This window comes from Aspergillus homomorphus (assembly GCF_003184865.1).
Source record: "Aspergillus homomorphus CBS 101889 unplaced genomic scaffold BO97scaffold_1, whole genome shotgun sequence".
In the NCBI taxonomy this organism is placed as follows: Eukaryota; Fungi; Ascomycota; class Eurotiomycetes; order Eurotiales; family Aspergillaceae; genus Aspergillus; species Aspergillus homomorphus.
In genome coordinates, this window is record NW_020291887.1 from 775,588 (window position 1) to 795,366 (window position 19,779).

Sequence of the window (19,779 nt, forward strand, 5' to 3'; positions counted from 1 at the left end):
TGTATTCTATTTGATGTCGCACCATTTTGAAAGGGCATCGAAATTTGCTGGTTCAAAGGGGGAATTGTGTTTTGTAATTGTACGAGCGGCAAGCTTTGTGTTGAGGTCGAATGGGGAAATATATTATGTCAAAGGTCAAAGACTAAGGGATTCTGGACAATGGAAACAACACAATGAATATAGCATAACTACAGGTATAACCAGTAGATTTCTCGTCAGTAATTGGCTTGGCCTTATCACATATATTTGCTTACCCCCATGAACTTCGTTCAGTCTTGGCGTCACGGAGCAATTTTCTTTGTTGGGCTGACTACGGAGTACTCAATGGCCATAGATCATACGGCTCTTTGCATACTACTGATTGAAGATATTTTAGTGCTTCCGGTTGGTGACGCGATTGTCCCAGATTAGAAGGTTAGGATGCTAGCTAAAACACATGTCGCGAGCAGTAACAGTGACCGCATCCCCCTCAAGGACAGTTGCTTTTACTTATTCATTCTCTCATGAACCAAATCGTACTATTTATGTACGACACACAACCACTGTGTCCCCATCACTGACTAAGCTTCTTCTCCAAGTTCAGCAACGACTCAGCAGTATCCTTGACACTAGCCTCCAAAGAGTAGAACTCGATCCCCAGCCTGGTGCGAACCTTCTCATTCGAAACACCATACACCCGGGGCGTCTCATTGTCTACCTTCCCAGCCGGGACCTGCTCCTTAGCAACACCGGGCACCTTCGTGCGCAGGATCTCGCAGACCTGCTCATACGTATAATTCCCGGCGGTCACAAAGAACCGCTCATTAGCAGCCTGATCGGACTCGAACGCGCGCAGATGCGCCTCCGCCACGTCGCGCACATCGACCCACGCAGGGAAACCCGTCGCAGGGATCTCTTTCAAGCTGCCATTCATGAACCGGTAAATGTCGGCCGCGCTCTCGTTGAGCCGGTCCATGCTGGATACGTGGTGCTCCACGGGCCCGTAGACCATGGGCGGGCAGATGGTCGAGAGCGTGAAATTGGGCTTCTCGCGGTCGACGAACTCCCATGCGGCCTTCTCGGCTAGCGCCTTCGAAGCGCAGTAGGCCGTGGACCCGTCGGCGACCTTTGCTTGCTCATAGGTCTCTGGGTTCCAGTCTGCTTCGGTGTAGGTGTGCTCCGGCCAGTAGCCCTTGCGGAGGTTGACGATGGCCGCGAAGGACGAGGTGATCACGATGCGGGTGACTTGCGGGGCGTGCCGCTTGGCGGCTTCAAGGAGTTCGCTGGTGCCGCGGATAGCCGGCTGGAGTAGGTCTCGTTCTTGGTCTTGGGCGGAAAATGAGAATGGGGATGCGGTGTGGATTATCTGTAGATGTGAATGGATTAGTATTGGGTGGTTGAGAACCTGGGTGGGGAGGAAAGATTGCTGGCTGAACTTACGCCCTGGACGTCCTTCACGGCTTCGTCAAATGCGCCGGGCTGTGCAATGTCCTTGACGATTGTGAAGGACAGTTTACCCTTGTACTGTGGGAATATCTCGCGGACTTTGTCGGCGGTTTGCTCGGAGCGGACTGTACCACGGACCCGATAGCCACGCTGGAGGAAGACCCGGACGACGTGAGTCGCAACGAAGCCGGATGCTCCGGTAATGAGAATGGTCTGATTCTCGATGTTTGACATTATGCTGGGTTTTTGCCTTTGGCGATGGTTCTTGTGTGGGATACGATCGTTCTTTGAAGGTCCAGAGTAGCTGGGATTGTCCCGTGTTTAAGTACTCTGGAAGACCGGCTTGTGGGTGTGTCTCGCCCCTTCATACTGGTGCATCATATAGGTGGTCTGATACGACCGTCTGTCCTGATCAGACTCTCACGTCATGAAGCGCTTGTCTCATTTTGAGGCAACGGACGGTACCTTGTGGGACTTTTCTGTTCTAAACCACCTGTTATGTCGTACTCTCTTCTTAACAGATAGTGATATAGTCCCCACCACGGCTGCTCGGCAACTTTTTCCCGCTGAAACGGAGGATCATTAGAAGAAAGCTGACGAAATGCCCCACTGAACTTGATAAGCCTCCTGCCATCGCGTAGATATAACCTTGATACTCTAGTGTGTTGCTTGGCTGCTTCGGATACGACGGATGAGGCCAACTACCCACCCTCTCGGAAACTTGAGTTGTGGCCTCTCCGGCTCTATTTTCTCTTTTATTCTCTTTTTATCTTGTCTTCTATACTCTGTTGCATATTTTTTTTTTTTTTTTTTTTTTTTTTTTTTTTTTTTTTTTTTTTTTTTTTTTATCTTCTTTTTCCATTCACCACGAAAAGAAATATAATGCCCCTCGGGGGAGCCTCGCAATTCGGCAATCTGATCCGGTGCCCGGCGGGAATATCTCAATCTGGAATTGATGAATCAGTCGGAATTGAGGAAAAGTCTAGGAATATCATGGACCTTATGCAGGCAGCTTTGGAGGTAGTGATCTCATCTATCAATGTATCAAGGCACCTCTGTGCAACTCGGCAAGATGGATTACGGGCCAAGTGTGTAGGAAAGTTTAACGAGTTTCCTCTCACCAAACAATCGAGATTTGCGATAATGAATCAAAACGTCAGTCTCAATATTGGATTTGCCGGAATTCTGTCAAAGATTTTGGCAGCTTGACAACCGCTGTGTCGACCCAAGTCAAAAGTTGAGGTGTGAACTGAGTTCAAAGCTGTAGTCAAACGCAACCTTGGGTGACCGAACATAATCTTTGGAGTTGGGATAAGGCGATGTCAGACAAATAAACCCGTATATTTTGATATCAAAAGGTATAGAATCGGCCGGTTTCGAAAATCTTAAGGAGCGCCTTCAATCATCTTTGGTGGGTAACTCGCAACACGATTTTGAACCTGATTTTATGGAGTCAGGGATATTTTAGCGGAAGCCCGAGAGCACATATATGGACGTCATTATATGAGAGATGCGGAAGCCCGAATTTCCCTTCTGTCGTCAGAATTACCAAACTGCAAATCTTTCGAACCGAGCGTGGTCTCCCAGTGACTCATATCTCACCCTTCAAAATCATCTTAAGAGACCAAGAACCAAATCAGGCCTCTCATCTGTACCAAATCACTTCAACTTTGAAATCGCTTTAAAATACCTTTACCACGATGATTAACCATCGTAATTCTCAGCAGAGTTACCATCGAATCGGAGCAGGGTTCTGTGGTACTGTTTGGGCTAGAAGCCTCGACGGGCCTGCAATCAAGCGAGAAGATGGAGGGCCATCACGATCTCTTGCAAACGACTATTTGATGCATAAGAGAGCATTTGACGCCTTCCTAAGCCTATCGAACATCAAGCGCGACCATGAGAACCGATGTCTACAGCCTCAAGTTCGTATTCCTCAATGCCACGCTTTCATCACCCCGAAAGATATGGCCTGGTGGGCAGACAATCTCCAACTGTTTCCACCTGGATACTCGGCCTGCAATGCTACAATCGCGGAACGAATTCCACCGTTCCCCAAGGCGACGAGAGCTTTGCTTGTGGGAAAATACTGCCCTCCTGAAACCGGCCAGCAGATCCTGTCCAGTCCGAGTAATGAGGCCTGCCTCATTAGACCTTACGTCGGCCGCAAACGCACCTTCGGAACAGCGCTGAATGTGCGATCCCGATTTCGAGGATTTTCGCTAAGGAACTTTCCTCTCCACGTTGACCAAATGATCGAGTTGGGCATTTCATCGGCCCACATTGATTACTATGCCGCCATGATGGGCGAGGCGCTGGCCACGTTGCACTGGCTTGGGCAAGTGGATGGCAATGATATCGAATTCGTGCTGGCCCCACCACCAACTGGAAGTGATGAGGCCAACAATGTAACGAATGTACTGGGACTACACACCATGTGGGTGCTGGACTTTGACCTTTGCCGCCCGATCACTGCCGATTTAGAGGGTGTTATACAAGCAGTCGATGCATTTTTCAAAAATGATCCCTTCTTTCCACGACCGAACACGCCGCATTGGATGGCTTTCCAACGCCGCTATCTACAAACCGCCGCACTTATCTCGAGTTCTTTTGTAAAGTCCGAGAAACAAGACGGACTCTATCTGGGCAAGCAATTTATTGAGCTTGTCGAGGCAAGACAATAAAGAATTCGGTTTGCAGTGAATAACCGTCGCCTGTGTTACTTTCGAGCAGAACGCCATTCACAGCTTGACTCTCATCCCATAATTCTGCTAATCGGTCTATTCTCTCTGTCTTCACCATGTTGAAACACACAACTCACATCCTCCATCTATCATTCCTATCACCGTCAGTCTCTTGAGCCCCCATTTTCTCGCTTTCCGACCATGGCCAGTCGCCGCGAAAACCAAACGACAGATACGTCATGGACCAGTTCGTTGGCAGATGCTATGCAACAGAACCTGCAGCTGGAAGACAGGCTACAGCAGGAACAGCTCGAGACTCCACAAGCTCGGCTCAAGCGATTTCTTTCAATCAGATCTGTGATCTCGACATCGTCATCTTTCGCAGAGCGCCAACAAGCAGCGGTTGGCTGCAAGGCTCCTTTTCGGGAAATTGGAACAGGCTCAATAGGCAAGGTGTTTGAACAAGCCGGTACTCTGTGGGCGTTCAAGGTTCTCCTGATTGAGCGAACCGACAAGTTGTGGAACAATTACTTGATGCACCTTCGGATTCAAGAGAGCTTTGACCGAGTGGGCTATGAGACTGGTGGCCTGGAGATCCCTCGAGCAGCCTGGTTCGCGAACAAAGAGTCCGACTTCTGGTCCGACAACCTTTCTCTTTTCCCCGATGATCCCACCTTTCCTCGTCGGCCTCGAGAGATTCTGTGTATGGAACGAATCTTCCCCCTGCCTCAGCCAATCCGAGACGCACTGATCGACCTATTTTGCAACCCCAACCATGTCACCGCAGCCAAAAGTTCTACTTCGAACAAAGACTGCCTAATTCGCTTGGTCCTGGGTCGAAAACGTTATGGGACGTCGCTTCCAGGAGGAAGTCGCTTCTTTTCTCTCCGAAATTACAAGCTCCACGTGGATCAAATCCAAGAGCTACAGCTTGATGCAGACGCATATGCCATAAGTATGGCAGACGCTCTCGCCATTCTTCATTGGCATACAAGAATCGACGCCATGGATGTTGAATTTGTCTTGGGGAGCACACCATTTGATTTGAACTCTGTCCGTCGCTCCCCACCGCTGCAGGAGATTGCACGGCTCAGACCTGGAACAAGTACGCTCGAGTGGGCAACAAACAGAACCCCGAACTTCAAAAAGCGTATGGTGAGCCTCTGGATGATCGACTTCGATGCTTGCGGTTCGATCACTATGAACACAGAAGGGATAAGGCGGGCAGTCCAGGCCTTCGTCGAGAATGAGCCTTATTGTCCCCGTCCATACACGAAGGACGATTATTCAGAGCACCTCTGGCGTATTTTCTCCCAGCGCTATATTGAGACAGGAAGAAGGGTGACTGCCGGTACTCTTTTGCAGTCCCTGCCCCAGCAATTTATCCAAGGAGTCATGGCCCAGCTAGCACCACCAGCCCAGGTACCACCCCCAAGACCTCTTAATACGACAGCAGGACCAGGTACAACCTCTGGGAGTAGAATATCTGCCCCTCAACAACATTCACACTCCACTCGTGGTTCTTCCAGACGTCGCCAAGGGTGGCAGAGGAGTGCTAGGGGCTCGGCCCGCGGCTCGACACCTGCAAGCTCTTCAGCTCGAAGACCTACAATTGAAGAAGAAGAAGACGCGCGTCGTCGCCATGAGAGACATGACCGAAGATATCAGTGACTTTCAATAAGGGAACGCTGCTTATTACTATCAAGGGAACCAATGGCAATTCGGCGCAGTACATGTATCTAGCAAGCGTGCATTCTGTCAATCAATCGCAATGAGTTAGGCAGTCCATATGTCAAGATGTCTCCAAATTAGAGATGCTATAGGCACTACCCTGGTTAGAATTAGTCTATGTAGTGAGGTTGTCCAGATCAGCCTCGAGAATACTCCGCCATCATCTTTCTCCCCGCAATCTCGCTGCTGCCTGCTTCTTGTGGCGGTAGTCACAGGTCGGATAAATCGTGAGTTTGTGGTATTCACCACTCCGGAAATCATTGCAGGGTGGCTATATTCCGTGCATAACCACGAATCAAGAAAGCCTGACAAGATCCAGTCAGTTGGGAACTATTCTAGAATGCGGAGCTTAGTATAGCCTCAGGTCCCTGAACAACAGCCCCAATGCAAACCACCTAATGGTGGGTTCAAGAAGGCTATTCACTGCCAGGTATCGACGCTCTTCGAAACTCCATCGCTCCTTGTAGAAGTAGCACCTGGTTGTGCCGTCCTAATCACTTCCGACCACCCCCCCTGTTAAGTATACTTATAAAGACTGCTCGGAGGAACCCTTTTCAAATAGAAAAATATACATCGCGAGAATTACAGTTACTATAGACATGGCCTCATCACGGGAATCTTAAGACTTCTCTACCCCTGCTCCTGCTGCAGCTTCTTCCGTTCCTTGGCCTCAGCATCAGCCTGCTTCCAGGAGCCAGCATAATGATGGGTCACCAAAGCCGGGCTCTGATCGCGCGGGTATCCGTTCTGCGCCGCCGCAAACGCATTGCCCGGCATGATCAGCAAATCCCCCACCAACTTGGGAGTTTTGGTATCATGGAAGTCGCGATCATCCACCACCCGCCCCAACAGCTGCCGCAACCCATCCAGCAAAGCAATCGTCATGATCTTCGGACCGGTGACATCGACCACATCGATGGGCAACATATCCAGCGTCAGGTTCTCGATACCGACACCATTCGCGGTAGCGATCTCCTTCAGCTTGCTGACGACCGCGTCTACAACCACCTGCAGATTTCGAGACGAGGGCCGCGCGACAAACACCCAGTTGCAGAACTGGGAGGCGATCTCCGTCCCCTCGCCGCGCCAGGCGAGATCGAATTCCAGGCCCACTATCATATCGATCTGGGCGTGCTGGTGCTCCGCCGGGACCCAGTTGGCCACTTCCGTGTCGCAGGTGACGTCTAGGTCGCTCCAGATTCCGCCTTCGGCAAGGACAATCAGGTACCGGAGGAGATCGGCGCGGAGGATCGGGATGGGGAGCTTCTCGTAGAGTTCGACGATGTCCGGGCGGGTGGCGCCGTAGCGAGTTCGCACGAAGGTTAGGCTTGAGTCGTCGGTTAGGAGCTCGTGGCGGAAGGTCGGGTTCTTGAACAGCCAGCTGTTGATCCACTCGGATTGCTCGGTGGTGAGGCTGGGGTTCTTGGCTGAGTGCCATACTTTGTCGGTTATCCCGGATATAGCTGTTTTCGTGGTGTCGGGCTGGGAATTGGTGATGGAGAGGGTGGTAGGGTTATGAGGGTCGGGTTGGGGTTTGTTATCGTTGCTGCTGTCGCTGCTGTCGCTGCTGCCGCTGCTCAGCGGTGATGCCGGAAGCTCGGATAGCCCTAACGTGGCGTCCGGCTTGCCGTGGCTCAATGGTGTTGGTAATACATCCAAGGTATGCAACAAGAAGTATAAGAGAACAAGCGAGGGGATTGTGAGGAAAACAAAGCGCGTATAACGGGATGAAAGCATGTTGACTGGCAACAAGCCAACTGACAGTAAGCGACTAGAAAAGAGGAGGCATTCGGCGTATAGCGTGGGGCGGATGGAGGAGGGAGATGAGAGATTTAAGAGCATGGCAACCCCAGTCAGGGTCTAGCCTAGCCTGTGCATACGGCTTAGCACATGTGCTACCTCAATTAGCGTCAGCGCCAAGACGGGACACCTTTAGCCAATATGAGTTTTAAGCTTAGGGGTCCTCACTGCCGGCAAACGCCGGGTTCGCGAAGCAGCTTGCTTACATATCTTGGTAAAACTAGCCTGCACTCAAAATAACGGCCAATGATAAGGGCCTGACTCCACCACGTTCTGACTTTAAATTAAGCCATTTTAGCAGGCAATAAATGGGGAGTGACGAAGCGAGCGAATGATACCATTGTATTCATAGGCGCGCGTGCTAATTCCCATGCATTTCGCTGCGGCGGTTCATCCGCTAGATAACAGCCCCTGCGAGCCACGAGGCTACCGGAGACAACTAACAACTCGCAAGATGTCTTTGTACAAGGCTATTATCCTTATGCTGCGGCAGAGTTGCTGTTACCAAGACACGAAATGAGGTGCCCTCTTTTTCATCCGCACTATAAGGGGGCGCTGTTTGAGAAGTCTTCTCTGTCGTTCGTCTCTTAGCAAACAGTGCTTACCTGGGTCTCGCCCCTACGCATTGCATCAAACCATCCTCTGTCCTATATTTCACACAGTCATAGATAGCAATTTATATCAACCACAATGTTCAGCAGAGCAAACCTTGTGTCAACTGCCTTATGGCCCATATGGCCTATCACTATCCTCTTACTCTATATCCGGAGCAGTCATTGCCAGACCACAGTGGACATGTCCGTGGAGAGTAATCCACACTTCATCGGCTGGTATCTCGGACCATCAGGCAGTAAGCGACGCGATCGATGCACAGATCCAACCAAGCAGCGCACCTAGCACACTAATCAATAGCTCAAGCACTAACCGACCCAAACACATGGACGACGTCAGGCAATTACGCCGCAGGTTGCTCAGGGACGGCATGTTCCTTCGCAACCCTATGCACGGCAAACACGATCCAATACAACAACAACCAGAGTCTCGTCTGCTAAGTCCAGGCCGTCCGGAGAAGAATTATTAACCGTCAAAGAGCATCTCCAACGCTGACCTGCACTGTGTGGGGTAAATCAGCACCTCCGCGCGCTGCTGCACGATGGCCATCTCCGAAACGTCCCCCTACGGTGGGCCCAGCGCCAGCAACCTGTTCTGCGCGCAGGCTTGGAATGCAAATACAGTTTACCGTGAACTTCCCATCCCGAGTACCACAAGCAGTATATATCTTCTGTTCGGGATACGAGGTTTCAGATGAAGTTTGAGTTGTATGAAACACAGGCTCAGCTAGCATCGTCACGACTGCCGCCCTCACCTCCTCTCCCACAGCAAAATCGATATCGGAGACATTTGCTACGCCCTCGATCGCGGCCTCAACACCGAGCGAGGTGGCGCTGGCCGTTCCGAACGCTCCCTCCAAAGCATGGATTGCTGGCCTCGTCATCGGGACGGTAGCGGGTGTGGCGATCATTGTTGCTGGCGTAGTCATCTTCGTGTCCCGCCGGCAGTAACGCACGTTCCAGCCCCAACAGCAATATGATCCAGCACGTGGATATTCTTACGAAGGTCAAGGGAGCTACGTCCATCAGGACAGACACGAGATGTATGAGGGGAGCTTCGTTCCGAAAGCGTCATCGACGGTGTATGAGCTGCATTGATGAATAGACTATATAATGAAGTTATATGTCTAAACGTGATCATGTTTTTTGGGGCACTCGTGATCTATACAGTCTACTACGTTGAGTTACTCGACATGGTCATCTTCACTATACAAACTTAATTTACGATTTATGAGGGCACGCTTTGATGGTCATCATATCTCTGAACCTCTAATCATTTTCAATAATCGAATCGTCATGATAATATGTACACCCACATGAAAACAACCCATCCCAATAACAAACCAATCCACCCCCAGGTCTCACTCAATAATACTCCGGCAAGTCACCAAAGCTGGGAATGGCATCTCCGCACTTGAACCTCGGACTATAAGCCTTCTTCGGCATGTACCCATTCTTCCAAGCCGTCCGATAGCTCCACTGCGCCGCGGACTCGGTCGCCCAGGTCCAATAGAACCAGCCCATGGCCGTCTCGAACGCGGACATCTGCGCCTCAGCGTACGTCTGCAGAAAGGTCTTGTAGCCGTCGGAGTAGCCCACAGGCGAAGTATTGGCCAGGGTACAGGAGCAGGTTCCCTCGTCGGCGGTGGGGCAGTACATGGTGGTGCCGGTAGAGGCGAGCGTGCCCTCCCACCGATTGCCATTGCCGACGTTGTTAACGTATTGCGCGCAGTCGGTGTCTGCTTGTGACCATTCGCCGCAGATGGTAGGGCCCCATCTTTTCATCGGGGTTTGTTAGTCGCGGTTTCTCATGCGCTAGGGATGGGATGGGCTGGGATGGGGCCTATGTTACATACCCGGTACTGGTGACATTGATCGCTTGGATCATGCTGTACCAGCTCTCGCAAATCAATTCGACGCGTCTGGTGTGGTTGAGCACGATCTCGCCGGTATTGAACACGGTGTACTGGTGGGTATCCAGCATCATGTGGTCGGGCCGTGTCTTGAGCATCTTGTTCCATTTGCTCAAATTCAAAAACCCATCATGCACAGTTACCCACGCCTTGATGCCGTTCTTCTGCACCAATTCGGTCGCCTGCGTAGTCCAGTTCAGCACATCCGCCACGGGGAGGGACAGCATGAGCGGCTCGTTCGCCAGCCCGTAGATCGTAACCACGTTCTTGTAGCGGTCCTGTGCGAAGAATTGCGACAGCTGGTTGTGCATGTCGAGCGACCGTTGCCGGTTCAGCGCCCCGTCCGTGCCGTTCAGCCACCCGATCTTGCCTTGGTGACCGCTGTGGTTCCAGCCATTCTGGCTCCCCGGGATCCCGTGCGGATCGAGGTTCACGCGCAGTCCGTACTTGCGACAATACTCGATCGCGCGGAGCAGGTACCTCCACGCGATTTTGGGCACGTACGGATCGCCGTCGTAGGTGCGGACTGCCCAGTACGAGTACTGGAGGCGCACGTGGTCGAGCCCGGCGTCTCGGATGTCGATGAAGTCTTGCTCTGTGGTGAACGTTGCGTAGTGTTTCTCGATGGTCGAGTTGGCATCACTGCCCAGACGCTCGCTTAAGGTCCACTCATCGATGATACCGTCGGCAGTCGTATAGGAGTTGAAGAGAGAGGGAACAATGAATGGCTCGATGGAGAGCCAGCCTCCGAGGTTCACCCCTCGAATAGGCTGCGAACCATATGGAAAGGTCTCATTCAAGGGTGGAACGTGCTCGTTGGCTCGGGCCGTATCATCCCAGGTCGAGTTCAGACCCATGATCGACAGCCCTCCCACGGTCGCATTCGTGAAGGTAACGTTAAAATCAGTAGTATCATACCAGGTGAACGGATCGAGGTAGGTCCCTTGGGCGTACGCCTGGGAATGATTAGCACGCCTGCCCACCCCCTTTACTGAAGACATACCGGTATACTATCCCGACTAATCCCATCCAAATTGGAATTAGCGGGCTTATCTTTGTCCGCATCAGCGGGACCCCCACCGCTATCCGCTCTGCGCGCCATAATGATGCCCACCGGTATAGCAATAGCAGCCATAACCAACAACACGACAAAGAAAATGAAGGTGCCCCTCCACTTCTTCCAAAAAGGCAAGTTAGCAACACTGCCGCGACCAGACGAGCCCGACCCACTACTGCGCTCCCAATTCTCCTCCTTCCGCAACATCGCCTCCGTAGCCTCCCCACCACCACCGCGATGCCTAACCGCCGCATCCCCCTGCTCCAACTGCGCCCCCGACACAATCCTCCCCCGCGCCTGGTCCCTCGGCATATCCACAGGAAACGGCGCCAGAGCGACCGGCTGCGCAGCAATAACAGGCCTCTTCCGCTGCCTGTGCTCTCCTCCCGCGTCACCATATCCCGCTTCATCCTCCCGCTCCCCACCGCCAAGATGACTCAAGCAATCCTCATCACCAGCCGTGGAACCCAGCAGCTTCGCCAACGCATCCCCGCTAAGTAACTCCTGCGCCGCACTGTCCCGGTTACTGGTGCCGTGCCGCCCAAAGGCAGCAGCCAGCCTCTCCCTCCGTCGCTGTCGACGCGTCTCTCGATCGGGTCGTTCAACGCCTTGAGGATCGGGCCTGCGTTTCCAGAACGCAAAAGAGGAAGGAGGACCCGCCTCCCTTGTCTGCGAGTGCGCTCGCGATCGAGGCTCGGCTGCCAGGTCCGCAGCCGTAACGCCTTCATGCTCGTCGTGCGACCCGTCATGACCTACCGCTGCTGCCCGCTCGGAGTCCGTGAAGGTCATGTTAGGTGCCACGCCCCTTGTCCCTGCTTCGGCCATGAATTGGTCCGCTGCGGGGACATGCGGGCGCAGGGGGATCCAGGGGTGCGGGTCTAGGCTATCGCGGGTTGGATCATGGAGCTGGTCATGGGGTAGTTCAGGGTCAGAGTCATAGTGGTGTTGAACAACATTGTCCAAATGGTCGTAAGCATGGTGGCTGTCGGATTCGTAATCATAATGTCGTGGCAGGTAGCGGGATGGCTCTGGGTTTCCGGCAGAGGTGAGACTGGGACTCAAGCTGGAGATGTAGCTGTCCTCGCCGCGGTAGCCTGGTCGTGGCGGCGAGAGGCTGTAGGTGTAGTAGTTGGGGGTGGAGTCGGAATCCCCGTCGTCGCGGCTGCTGGTGTTGCTGGAGCCGCGGGATAGGCGATCCCGACTGCCCGAGTGGAGAGGCATCCGCGAGCACGGACGCTTGGGTTAAGCGAAGGCTTAATTTAATTTAAGGGATTGATGAATGTGCCCAGTGGTGTGTCAGTGCCCCCGTGGGTTGTGGCGGAAGTGCACGGAATGTGGGCTGACAGCTGGGAATGTCCGAGGGATTATTGGGGGAGGGGAGGGGATTGGAGCTGATAGGTCCGGAAGTTCCGGGGATGGTACGAGGAGAGAGTATAGGAAAGTCAAGATATGGGATAGCTGAGTGTGCCCCGCTGGTCTGGGCGTATAAAGAGTGCTGATGGCTGAAAGGTACCACGGCTCGCAATTCACGGTTGTGGATGACTGCCGGATAATGGCGCCTGGCAAGTCGGAAGCACAACAAGGGATGCTCCAATCCAGCAACCTTGTAATGACAATTAAGCACAGGCCAAGACTCAAAACAAGCTGGAAGAAGTAAGACTGGACCGGACTGGACTGGACGGATCGCCAGGAGCCGCACAAGGGAATGAAAGTGGTGGGAAGTCAGAGTGTCTGGCCACAAAAACCACAACAATCAAAACAACACATCGGCCAAATTAACCCGGCGGAAAGCGAGCGCTGTGATTCGTCTAGCTGCGATTGTTGTGTTGGTGCTACTGATTCGGGTTAGCGCAATGATAACTAATATCCACCTTCTTCCTTCCGGTTAAGCGGTGGCTGATGTTCCGCTCAGCCACGGAAGCTGGACACTTGTCTCAGTTAGTCAGCACAGTGGCTGAAGAACCATCGATTACAGAACAGGCAGTATCATCCATGAAGACAGGTCAGATTAAATACTGATGTTACAATAACTAACCACTAACCTCCAATCTGCCATCATTTTCTATTCGACACACATCGGCCGGTCACGGCACTCAAGCCTTAGTGTAACGCAGGTACGGCTTCAGCTCACGCACATTGCCGAACTTCTTCTTGGCGTCCTCGGTCGACACAGACGGGGGCACGATCACATCGTCGCCCGCGTTCCAGTCAATCGGGGTGGCGATGCCGCGCTTGTCGACCGTCTGCAGCGAGTCGATCACACGCAGCACCTCCGCCGAGTTGCGACCCGTCGAGGCCGGGTACGCCATGATGAGCCGGATGGTCTTAGCCGGGTCGATGACGAAGACCGACCGGATCGTGAACGGGATCCCCTTCTCCGCCATGTTGTCCAGGTCGCGCTGGTCGATCATATCGTACAGGAACGCCACCTTGCGGTCCGCGTCGGCAATAATGGGAAACTGCACCTGCGTGTTGTTCACTTCATTGATGTCGTTGATCCATTCCTCGTGCAGGGTGAGGTCGTCGGCGCTCTGTCGGAGAAGGTGAAAGGTATTGGTTAGCTGCTTGGATGCTCTGTTGGGGTAAGGGGGGTTTGAAGACTTACCAGGCCGATCATCTTGACGTCTCGCTTCTCGAACTCGCCCTTCAGCTTGGCGAAGGCACCCAGCTCGGTGGTGCACACGGGTGTGAAGTCAGCCGGGTGCGAGAACAGGATCGCCCAGCTGTTGCCGATGAACTCGTGGAAGTCAATGTCGCCATGGGTGGTCTTGGCCTTGAAGTTGGGGGCTTGATACAGTCAGAGTAAGTCAATTGGCAACCCTAAGCAACGACTTCAACATACCCTTAGATCCGAGACGCAGACGGGGCTGCTCCTGAGGAATGGTGGCAAGGAAGCGACGGGGGACGGGCTGCACGCGGGGCTGCACGCGCGGGAGCTGGCTAGAAAGAGACAATCGGGGAAGGGGAGTGGCCCGGGGAAGAGCCGTGAGAGCACGGAAGCTGGTACGGGAGATGATGGACGCCATTTTGGTGTTACTTGAAGCAATTGGCAATGGAGAGAGAGAGTTGAAGAGGTTGAGCTCCGGCCAACCTGTTTTCGTCACTCTTGACCATTGCATCAGCGGGGAGATACACTAACCCCTTTCGGTCACGAACACTTCAGGCATCAACTATAACAGCCTGAGGCATCAACCAGTTTCTCTCCACCGCCACGTCCGAACACAATTACAAGAAGGAATTCTTCCTGTGTTGTGGTTTTGTTCATCATTCATCAGTCTTGGTCGCCTAGTCTGCAAGATATTTACACATAGAACATAACTTTTCTCATCACAGAACAGGGACAAGGGCGCATCGCACAGAGCGTCTGATTGTTCAAACCACATCAACCCGATAATGCGGTCTGCCAGCAGACGGCATCAATGAGGGAACATTAATGGCCCTTTACCCATTCTGGTGTGGTGCAAGGTTGGCTCTCGCGCCATTCCCGGATCTTCTCGACATTCCAGCCCGAGGTCCATTGCTTACCATTCTCCGCCTCACGCTTGGCTCCTCGCTTGAACGCCTCGGTCAGCACGTGGCACTCCTCGCCGCTGAAACGGTATTGGAAACAATCATCTCGACCCAAGCAGGTATCTCGACACTGTTCAAGCGTAGGAGTTTTGTTGTTTGGAAAGACCAGAGGCACGTTGGAAAGGTTGTCCCAGTTTTCCTCTTCATCCGGCATCGCATTCGGCGGGAATGCTATCTCCGACAGTTCACGGAATAAGAGGGGATCCTACCCAATAGTCAGTAATCAGTCGTTTTTCGGACATTCTTTTGATAATCAACTCACCGAGATATTCTCCCGTGCCTGCTCGAAGTCAAAAATGGCACTGCGCTCCCTCGGCTCCACATGATGCATCGTGATCACGGGCTGGCACCAGTGGCTGGGACCGAACGGCAGCGTCGCCGGCTTCTCCCCGTTGATCTGTGGCCAGAGGTTGAGCACGTCGACGCCGGTTTCCTTCTTGATGGTGCGCGCCAAGACGACGTCTCCACAGCACTCAGGCTGGAAAACACTATCGTAGCGGCTCGCCACACCGGGGTTCTCGTCAACAAAGCGTTCCATCAACTTCCCGGAGATAACATAGCCGCTGCCACCATGGGCAAACGGCTCGTTGATGAGGTAGGCCACCGAACCCATGTAGAGCGCGTCGGCGGGGGAAAGCGTCCGGAGCCAGAGCAGCAGATTGCTCCACACGAGGTAGGTATCCGTCTCGATGAAGACATACCAGTCCATATAGGGCCGCTCGCGCCAGGTCATCTCCACCATGTGCAAGAACTTGTACTTGTCCAGTATCCATGCATCATGTCCATCTTTCTTGAGCTTCGCGATGTCTTGCCCCGTGCGGCGGTATTCCTGCTGCTGGCGGTAGAGGCGGAAGTCGGGCAGGGACTCCTTCAGAGATGGGTCGTAGTCGGACAGGGCGTCCTGGATATGGTATGGGCCGATGCGCTCGTCGAGATCGGAGAATATCAGGTAGTTCTCGGAGCATCCCAGGGTCGTCAGCAGTTGAGTGGGGAGCTTCTCGTAGATTTCCGTGGCTCCGGTCTTGATAACCAGTAACACATTGCCCGGGTCGGTGAAGGCCCAACAACGCCGGTCACTGGGAGGAACGGTGATGTTGGTCGGCGAGGTGTTTGGATCATGGTAGCTGTTGTTTTCGCTGTTGTGGTCGCTCGGACCGTGAGGTGAGTGGAAATCCCCGACCAAGGCAGTACCCCACGAGGCCGGGAATGTCTCATACAACGCTACCAGAAAGGTGCAGGCTAGACATACCATCCCCAGCGCCAGCCAGAGGGCCTTGCGAGGGCCTCGCTGCACCCAAAGTTCGGAAGGGCGCATGAAGAGGAAGGGAATCATCAATCAGAGGGGAGGAAGAGGTGGAGTGGGATTGACGAACAGAGGATGGGAGAGTGCCATCTTTAAGAGAGTGTGTGAGAGAAAGGCCCGGAGATAATGCTGTCGAGGGGACAACAACCCACTCGAAATAACCCGCTGGGACGAGAGGAGAGAGAGGAGAAACACGGGAGACGAAAGCCAATAGTGCTGGTAGAAGGTAAGACAACCAGGGCCCTATGTGACGTAAATCCAGGAAGGCACAATCAGTCCCAGCCGATCACTGTTCATCAACGATATGGTGGAGCCTTGAAGTCATTAATCACCACACTGCACTTCCCCCACAAGGCACGGAATTGAAAATCATGGTCCACAGTAAGTAATACTATGTAGGGGTCAAATAAACCCGTTCGTTCGATTGAGTCCCCGCCAGTCTTAGCTTTTTAAAACGCAATGCCACAGCCTTGGAATTGACGTGCGGGACCGAAAGTTAGTGTTGACAGCAATTTCCCGAGCGCTTAATCCAGCCTTGCGACAGCGTCGAACGAAAGTGACCGAGCGCACTTCGACCGATCCTTCTAGAGGTTCTATAGAACAGCGGTAAGCAACTATCTGGGCTGCTTATCTTGCTTTGTTTACTATTCCTACCTTTGACTCTGGCTTGCAGATATGATTCTCATTAATTTTTCCCCAAGACATGGACCCTGTTTTTGGATTTAGCCGAGGCATGGCTAAATTTAGTATTGGCCCACTATTTCCCCACGGAGACATATTGGGTTCCTAAATTTATGATCAGAAGTCTTAGACCAGGGCCATGATACGAACAGATACTGATGTCTTACTGAGCCTCATTGTCAGTAAGCGACTTTGAGAGCTATCTTTAACTTTGCAAGCTCAGGCTGGAGTTTATTAACACCTAAGGCACAACATTCGCTGGTTATCATCACATGCATGCATGTGAGACGCTTATCTTTCCCGAATTATTTCCGGCGAATAGATTTCCGACCGGCTTCAATTGAATCTGAAACCCTGACAGCTTGTATCTCTTTCTGTCTGCCTCCAGAAATGTGTCGTTCCCAAGTTGACCTGAGATATACTTGGCCAGTTCCATCTCAAACTGCAATCATGTGATCTCAGCCACACAAGATCGTGATAAGCTTATCTGATCCGGTCTCCCGTTGTGAACCGGGCTGAGCCCTGGCTCGAGTATGATTTCTCTCTTCTCTGGTATCTATTCCCCACGGCCAGATTGTTACTGGACAAGACCGTAATGCAGAAACATGTTTCTTTGTCTCAAAGACAAAATACAGGCTGGTCCCCACTATATATCGGAAATCCGCTTCATAATCCTCCTCCCACCTCGATAGTATATCTGTTGAAGTAAGCGGTTACACGGGAAAAAGGTATGAAGCCTTTGATAATCATTGATTTGGTTGAGTAAGGAACTATCTACGTGATTTCACGGTGTTTATATTCCATCAGGTCACGTGACCCAGCGGTCACGCCCCTAGATATTAATATACTCCCTTAATGGGCTCACAGTAATTCTAATTAATTTCTTCTTAATTTCCTAAATAGGCAATATATAGATTTTTCATAGTGTTGAGAACGAGCAGGTAATAAGAAATAATAATCTGTAAACTAATACAGGCTGCTAGTATAGCAGCCTATTAAACTAAAGATAAGTTCTGTTATATCTCCTGAATTAAGATATAATTTCTAGTTTCTTAATAAGATTAATAAATTTGATGTTTCCGAGCAGCTTAGTAAATAAGTCTGTAAGATTCTCCGAGAAGTTAATATAAATAAGATATATATTACTGTATTAAACAGCCTCACGAATCCAGTAGAATACTATATTAATATACTTGATTCTCTGGTAGAACTAATTATTCTAAGTAAGTGTAATAGCACCTTTATTATTAATATAAATTATTATCAGATATATACCACCGAAGCCTATATCTTCTAGTATATATATAATTTAGTATATCTTCTTTACTACTGTATATAAAGCTATATATTCTACTTTATAAATAGATACTATAATACAGGACTATAGATATAAAGCCTATAAAATTAACCTATTAATCTATATAAAAATATATCCGGTTATTAAATAATATATATTAAGATATCTGGTATAATCAGTATTAATATAATTAATTACTACACCGAGTTAGTTAAGCAGTTCAGAGGATTTATAAACTATATAAGTAATTCTGTATCTGTTAATTCTATATAAATAATAATATAAAAAGAGAAGGCTATTTATATATTACTTAGCTGGATTACTTATATAGTAAGAAAACTTTCTGATAATAAAGACTATATCAGGATATATTTAAGTTATTAAATATATATAACTTCTAATATTAGTTTAGTAATTCTTGATATTATTTTAAGCTGCTTGTTCTTAACTCTTTATAAGCTTAATATTTTTATTAATTAATATCTTACAGATTTTCTTACTGTTAAGATCCGCTGCTGTAATAATTTAATAAAGAAATATATTTTAAAAGAGATAGATTATACTATTACTATATTTAATCTTTATATTAAAATATTATACTATCTTACTAAAATTAGTAACTGTAAATTATATTAATAAGATATTTAATAAAAGTAGCTATTTAGATATTATCTATATATAGAATTATCAGTTTTCTGTATTTTCTGATAAAAAGATATTTATCTATTTAAAAAGAAATTATTCTAATACTTATAACTGCTTTAAAAAACTTATAAAACTAGTTTCTAGTAGATTATTTTAAACTATAAATAGGCAGAAATAGTTTATATATTTTAATTATACTATTATTAAAGCTAGTTAGTTAGATTATATAAATCTCTTTATTATTATAAAATTTTCTGTAAAAAAAAACTTACTTAATATCTTTTTATTTATAGATATAATTAAGAGTTACTATAAGAATAAAGAATATTCTTATTATTATTATTTTAGTTATCGGGATAAATATAAGATTATAATTAATACTATAAACCTATAGAAAACTATATATTATATAGTAAGTTTTAAAGCAGTAGATCTTATTATTTATATTAAATTTAACTTTATATATCTAATATCTAGAAATTATTTTATATTTGTAAGGCAGATTAATAAGTTTCTAGGTATTTTTTACTATTAATATAAAAAATTTTTTTATTATTATTATATACTACTGTAAGGCTTCCGGTAACTCTATAATTTACTTATATATAGCTAGCTTAATAATATAATTATAATTACTGTTTTTTTTAGTATTACCAGCTGCGAGGACCTGCTTTAAGAAATATAAAGTATAAAACTTCTTCTACTCTGAGAAATCCTCTATAAAAGAAGTAATTAGATTACTATATTCTACTCTGTAATTATTAATATAAATAAAAGATATAGATAAACTATTTTTATTAATTAGATAATATTCTGGAGTTATTAGATTATACTAATATTCTAGTATTTAAATAGTTTTCTCGTCACCGGAGTTGTTATCTAAGGTATACTTATTTAGATTATAAGTTAATAAAATAACTAGGGTAGAAATATAATATTAATTATAATTATTATCCGGTAATCTATATAGTTCTAGATTAGTTTTTTTATTAAAATATATATCTCTAATAATAAAAATCTTGTTATTTTTAATATCTAGAATTTTATATTACTTTATAAAGC

The 19,779-nt window shown here is 49.0% G+C and overlaps 8 protein-coding genes across 8 annotated transcripts; 3 read left to right on the forward strand and 5 right to left on the reverse strand.

Moving 5' to 3' along the window:
• Window positions 1–501: 501 nt before the first annotated feature.
• BO97DRAFT_447791 (SDR family oxidoreductase) lies at window positions 502–1,691 on the reverse strand. Its single transcript, XM_025698805.1, has 2 exons — window positions 1,420–1,691; window positions 502–1,345 (listed from the first exon to the last, which is right to left on the reverse strand). Exons 1-2 carry the CDS (start codon window positions 1,657–1,659, stop codon window positions 554–556), a joined length of 1,032 nt encoding a protein of 343 aa, XP_025556563.1. The 5' UTR covers window positions 1,660–1,691; the 3' UTR covers window positions 502–553.
• Window positions 1,692–3,093: 1,402 nt separating this feature from the next.
• BO97DRAFT_447793 (zinc finger protein) lies at window positions 3,094–4,109 on the forward strand (the record flags this gene model as incomplete). The annotated part of the gene is made up of 1 exon (XM_025698806.1): window positions 3,094–4,109. The coding sequence occupies exon 1, from the start codon at window positions 3,126–3,128 to the stop codon at window positions 4,107–4,109; it is 984 nt and encodes a 327-aa protein (XP_025556564.1). The 5' UTR covers window positions 3,094–3,125.
• Window positions 4,110–4,310: 201 nt separating this feature from the next.
• Window positions 4,311–5,790, forward strand: BO97DRAFT_419650 (zinc finger protein; the record flags this gene model as incomplete). Its single annotated transcript, XM_025696577.1, has 2 exons — window positions 4,311–5,571; window positions 5,639–5,790. The coding sequence occupies 2 exons, from the start codon at window positions 4,311–4,313 to the stop codon at window positions 5,788–5,790; spliced, it is 1,413 nt and encodes a 470-aa protein (XP_025556565.1).
• Window positions 5,791–6,415: 625 nt separating this feature from the next.
• BO97DRAFT_402018 (uncharacterized protein) lies at window positions 6,416–7,627 on the reverse strand. Its single transcript, XM_025694392.1, has one exon. The coding sequence runs from the start codon at window positions 7,575–7,577 to the stop codon at window positions 6,471–6,473; it is 1,107 nt and encodes a 368-aa protein (XP_025556566.1). The 5' UTR covers window positions 7,578–7,627; the 3' UTR covers window positions 6,416–6,470.
• A 1,166-nt stretch (window positions 7,628–8,793) lies between these two features.
• BO97DRAFT_419652 (uncharacterized protein) lies at window positions 8,794–9,202 on the forward strand (the record flags this gene model as incomplete). Its single annotated transcript, XM_025696578.1, has 2 exons — window positions 8,794–8,911; window positions 8,973–9,202. 2 exons carry the CDS (start codon window positions 8,794–8,796, stop codon window positions 9,200–9,202), a joined length of 348 nt encoding a protein of 115 aa, XP_025556567.1.
• Window positions 9,203–9,616: 414 nt separating this feature from the next.
• On the reverse strand, window positions 9,617–12,010 carry exg2 (putative exo-beta-1,3-glucanase; the record flags this gene model as incomplete). The annotated part of the gene is made up of 3 exons (XM_025693221.1): window positions 9,617–10,028; window positions 10,108–11,120; window positions 11,168–12,010. 3 exons carry the CDS (start codon window positions 12,008–12,010, stop codon window positions 9,617–9,619), a joined length of 2,268 nt encoding a protein of 755 aa, XP_025556568.1.
• Window positions 12,011–13,238: 1,228 nt separating this feature from the next.
• BO97DRAFT_439338 (peroxiredoxin) lies at window positions 13,239–14,288 on the reverse strand. Its single transcript, XM_025697976.1, has 3 exons — window positions 14,064–14,288; window positions 13,827–14,008; window positions 13,239–13,752 (listed from the first exon to the last, which is right to left on the reverse strand). Exons 1-3 carry the CDS (start codon window positions 14,245–14,247, stop codon window positions 13,315–13,317), a joined length of 804 nt encoding a protein of 267 aa, XP_025556569.1. The 5' UTR covers window positions 14,248–14,288; the 3' UTR covers window positions 13,239–13,314.
• Window positions 14,289–14,465: 177 nt separating this feature from the next.
• Window positions 14,466–16,490, reverse strand: BO97DRAFT_402020 (glycosyltransferase family 31 protein). The gene is made up of 2 exons (XM_025694393.1): window positions 15,054–16,490; window positions 14,466–14,996 (listed from the first exon to the last, which is right to left on the reverse strand). Exons 1-2 carry the CDS (start codon window positions 16,104–16,106, stop codon window positions 14,652–14,654), a joined length of 1,398 nt encoding a protein of 465 aa, XP_025556570.1. The 5' UTR covers window positions 16,107–16,490; the 3' UTR covers window positions 14,466–14,651.
• Between the last annotated feature and the right edge of the window lie 3,289 nt (window positions 16,491–19,779).

Excerpts from the sequence above, each read along its gene's own strand:
- BO97DRAFT_447791 (XM_025698805.1), bottom strand. The coding sequence starts at position 1,659 with ATGTCAAACATCGAGAATCAGACCATTCTCATTACCGGAGCATCCGGC. Across the intron at positions 1,346-1,419 it reads CCGTGAAGGACGTCCAGGGC|ATAATCCACACCGCATCCCC; the intron begins GTAAGTTCAGCC and ends TCACATCTACAG.
- BO97DRAFT_402018 (XM_025694392.1), bottom strand. The coding sequence starts at position 7,577 with ATGCTTTCATCCCGTTATACGCGCTTTGTTTTCCTCACAATCCCCTCG.
- BO97DRAFT_439338 (XM_025697976.1), bottom strand. The coding sequence starts at position 14,247 with ATGGCGTCCATCATCTCCCGTACCAGCTTCCGTGCTCTCACGGCTCTT. Across the intron at positions 14,009-14,063 it reads TCTGCGTCTCGGATCTAAGG|CCCCCAACTTCAAGGCCAAG; the intron begins GTATGTTGAAGT and ends GACTGTATCAAG. Across the intron at positions 13,753-13,826 it reads ACGTCAAGATGATCGGCCTG|AGCGCCGACGACCTCACCCT; the intron begins GTAAGTCTTCAA and ends CTTCTCCGACAG.
- BO97DRAFT_402020 (XM_025694393.1), bottom strand. The coding sequence starts at position 16,106 with ATGCGCCCTTCCGAACTTTGGGTGCAGCGAGGCCCTCGCAAGGCCCTC. Across the intron at positions 14,997-15,053 it reads AGGCACGGGAGAATATCTCG|GATCCCCTCTTATTCCGTGA; the intron begins GTGAGTTGATTA and ends ACTATTGGGTAG.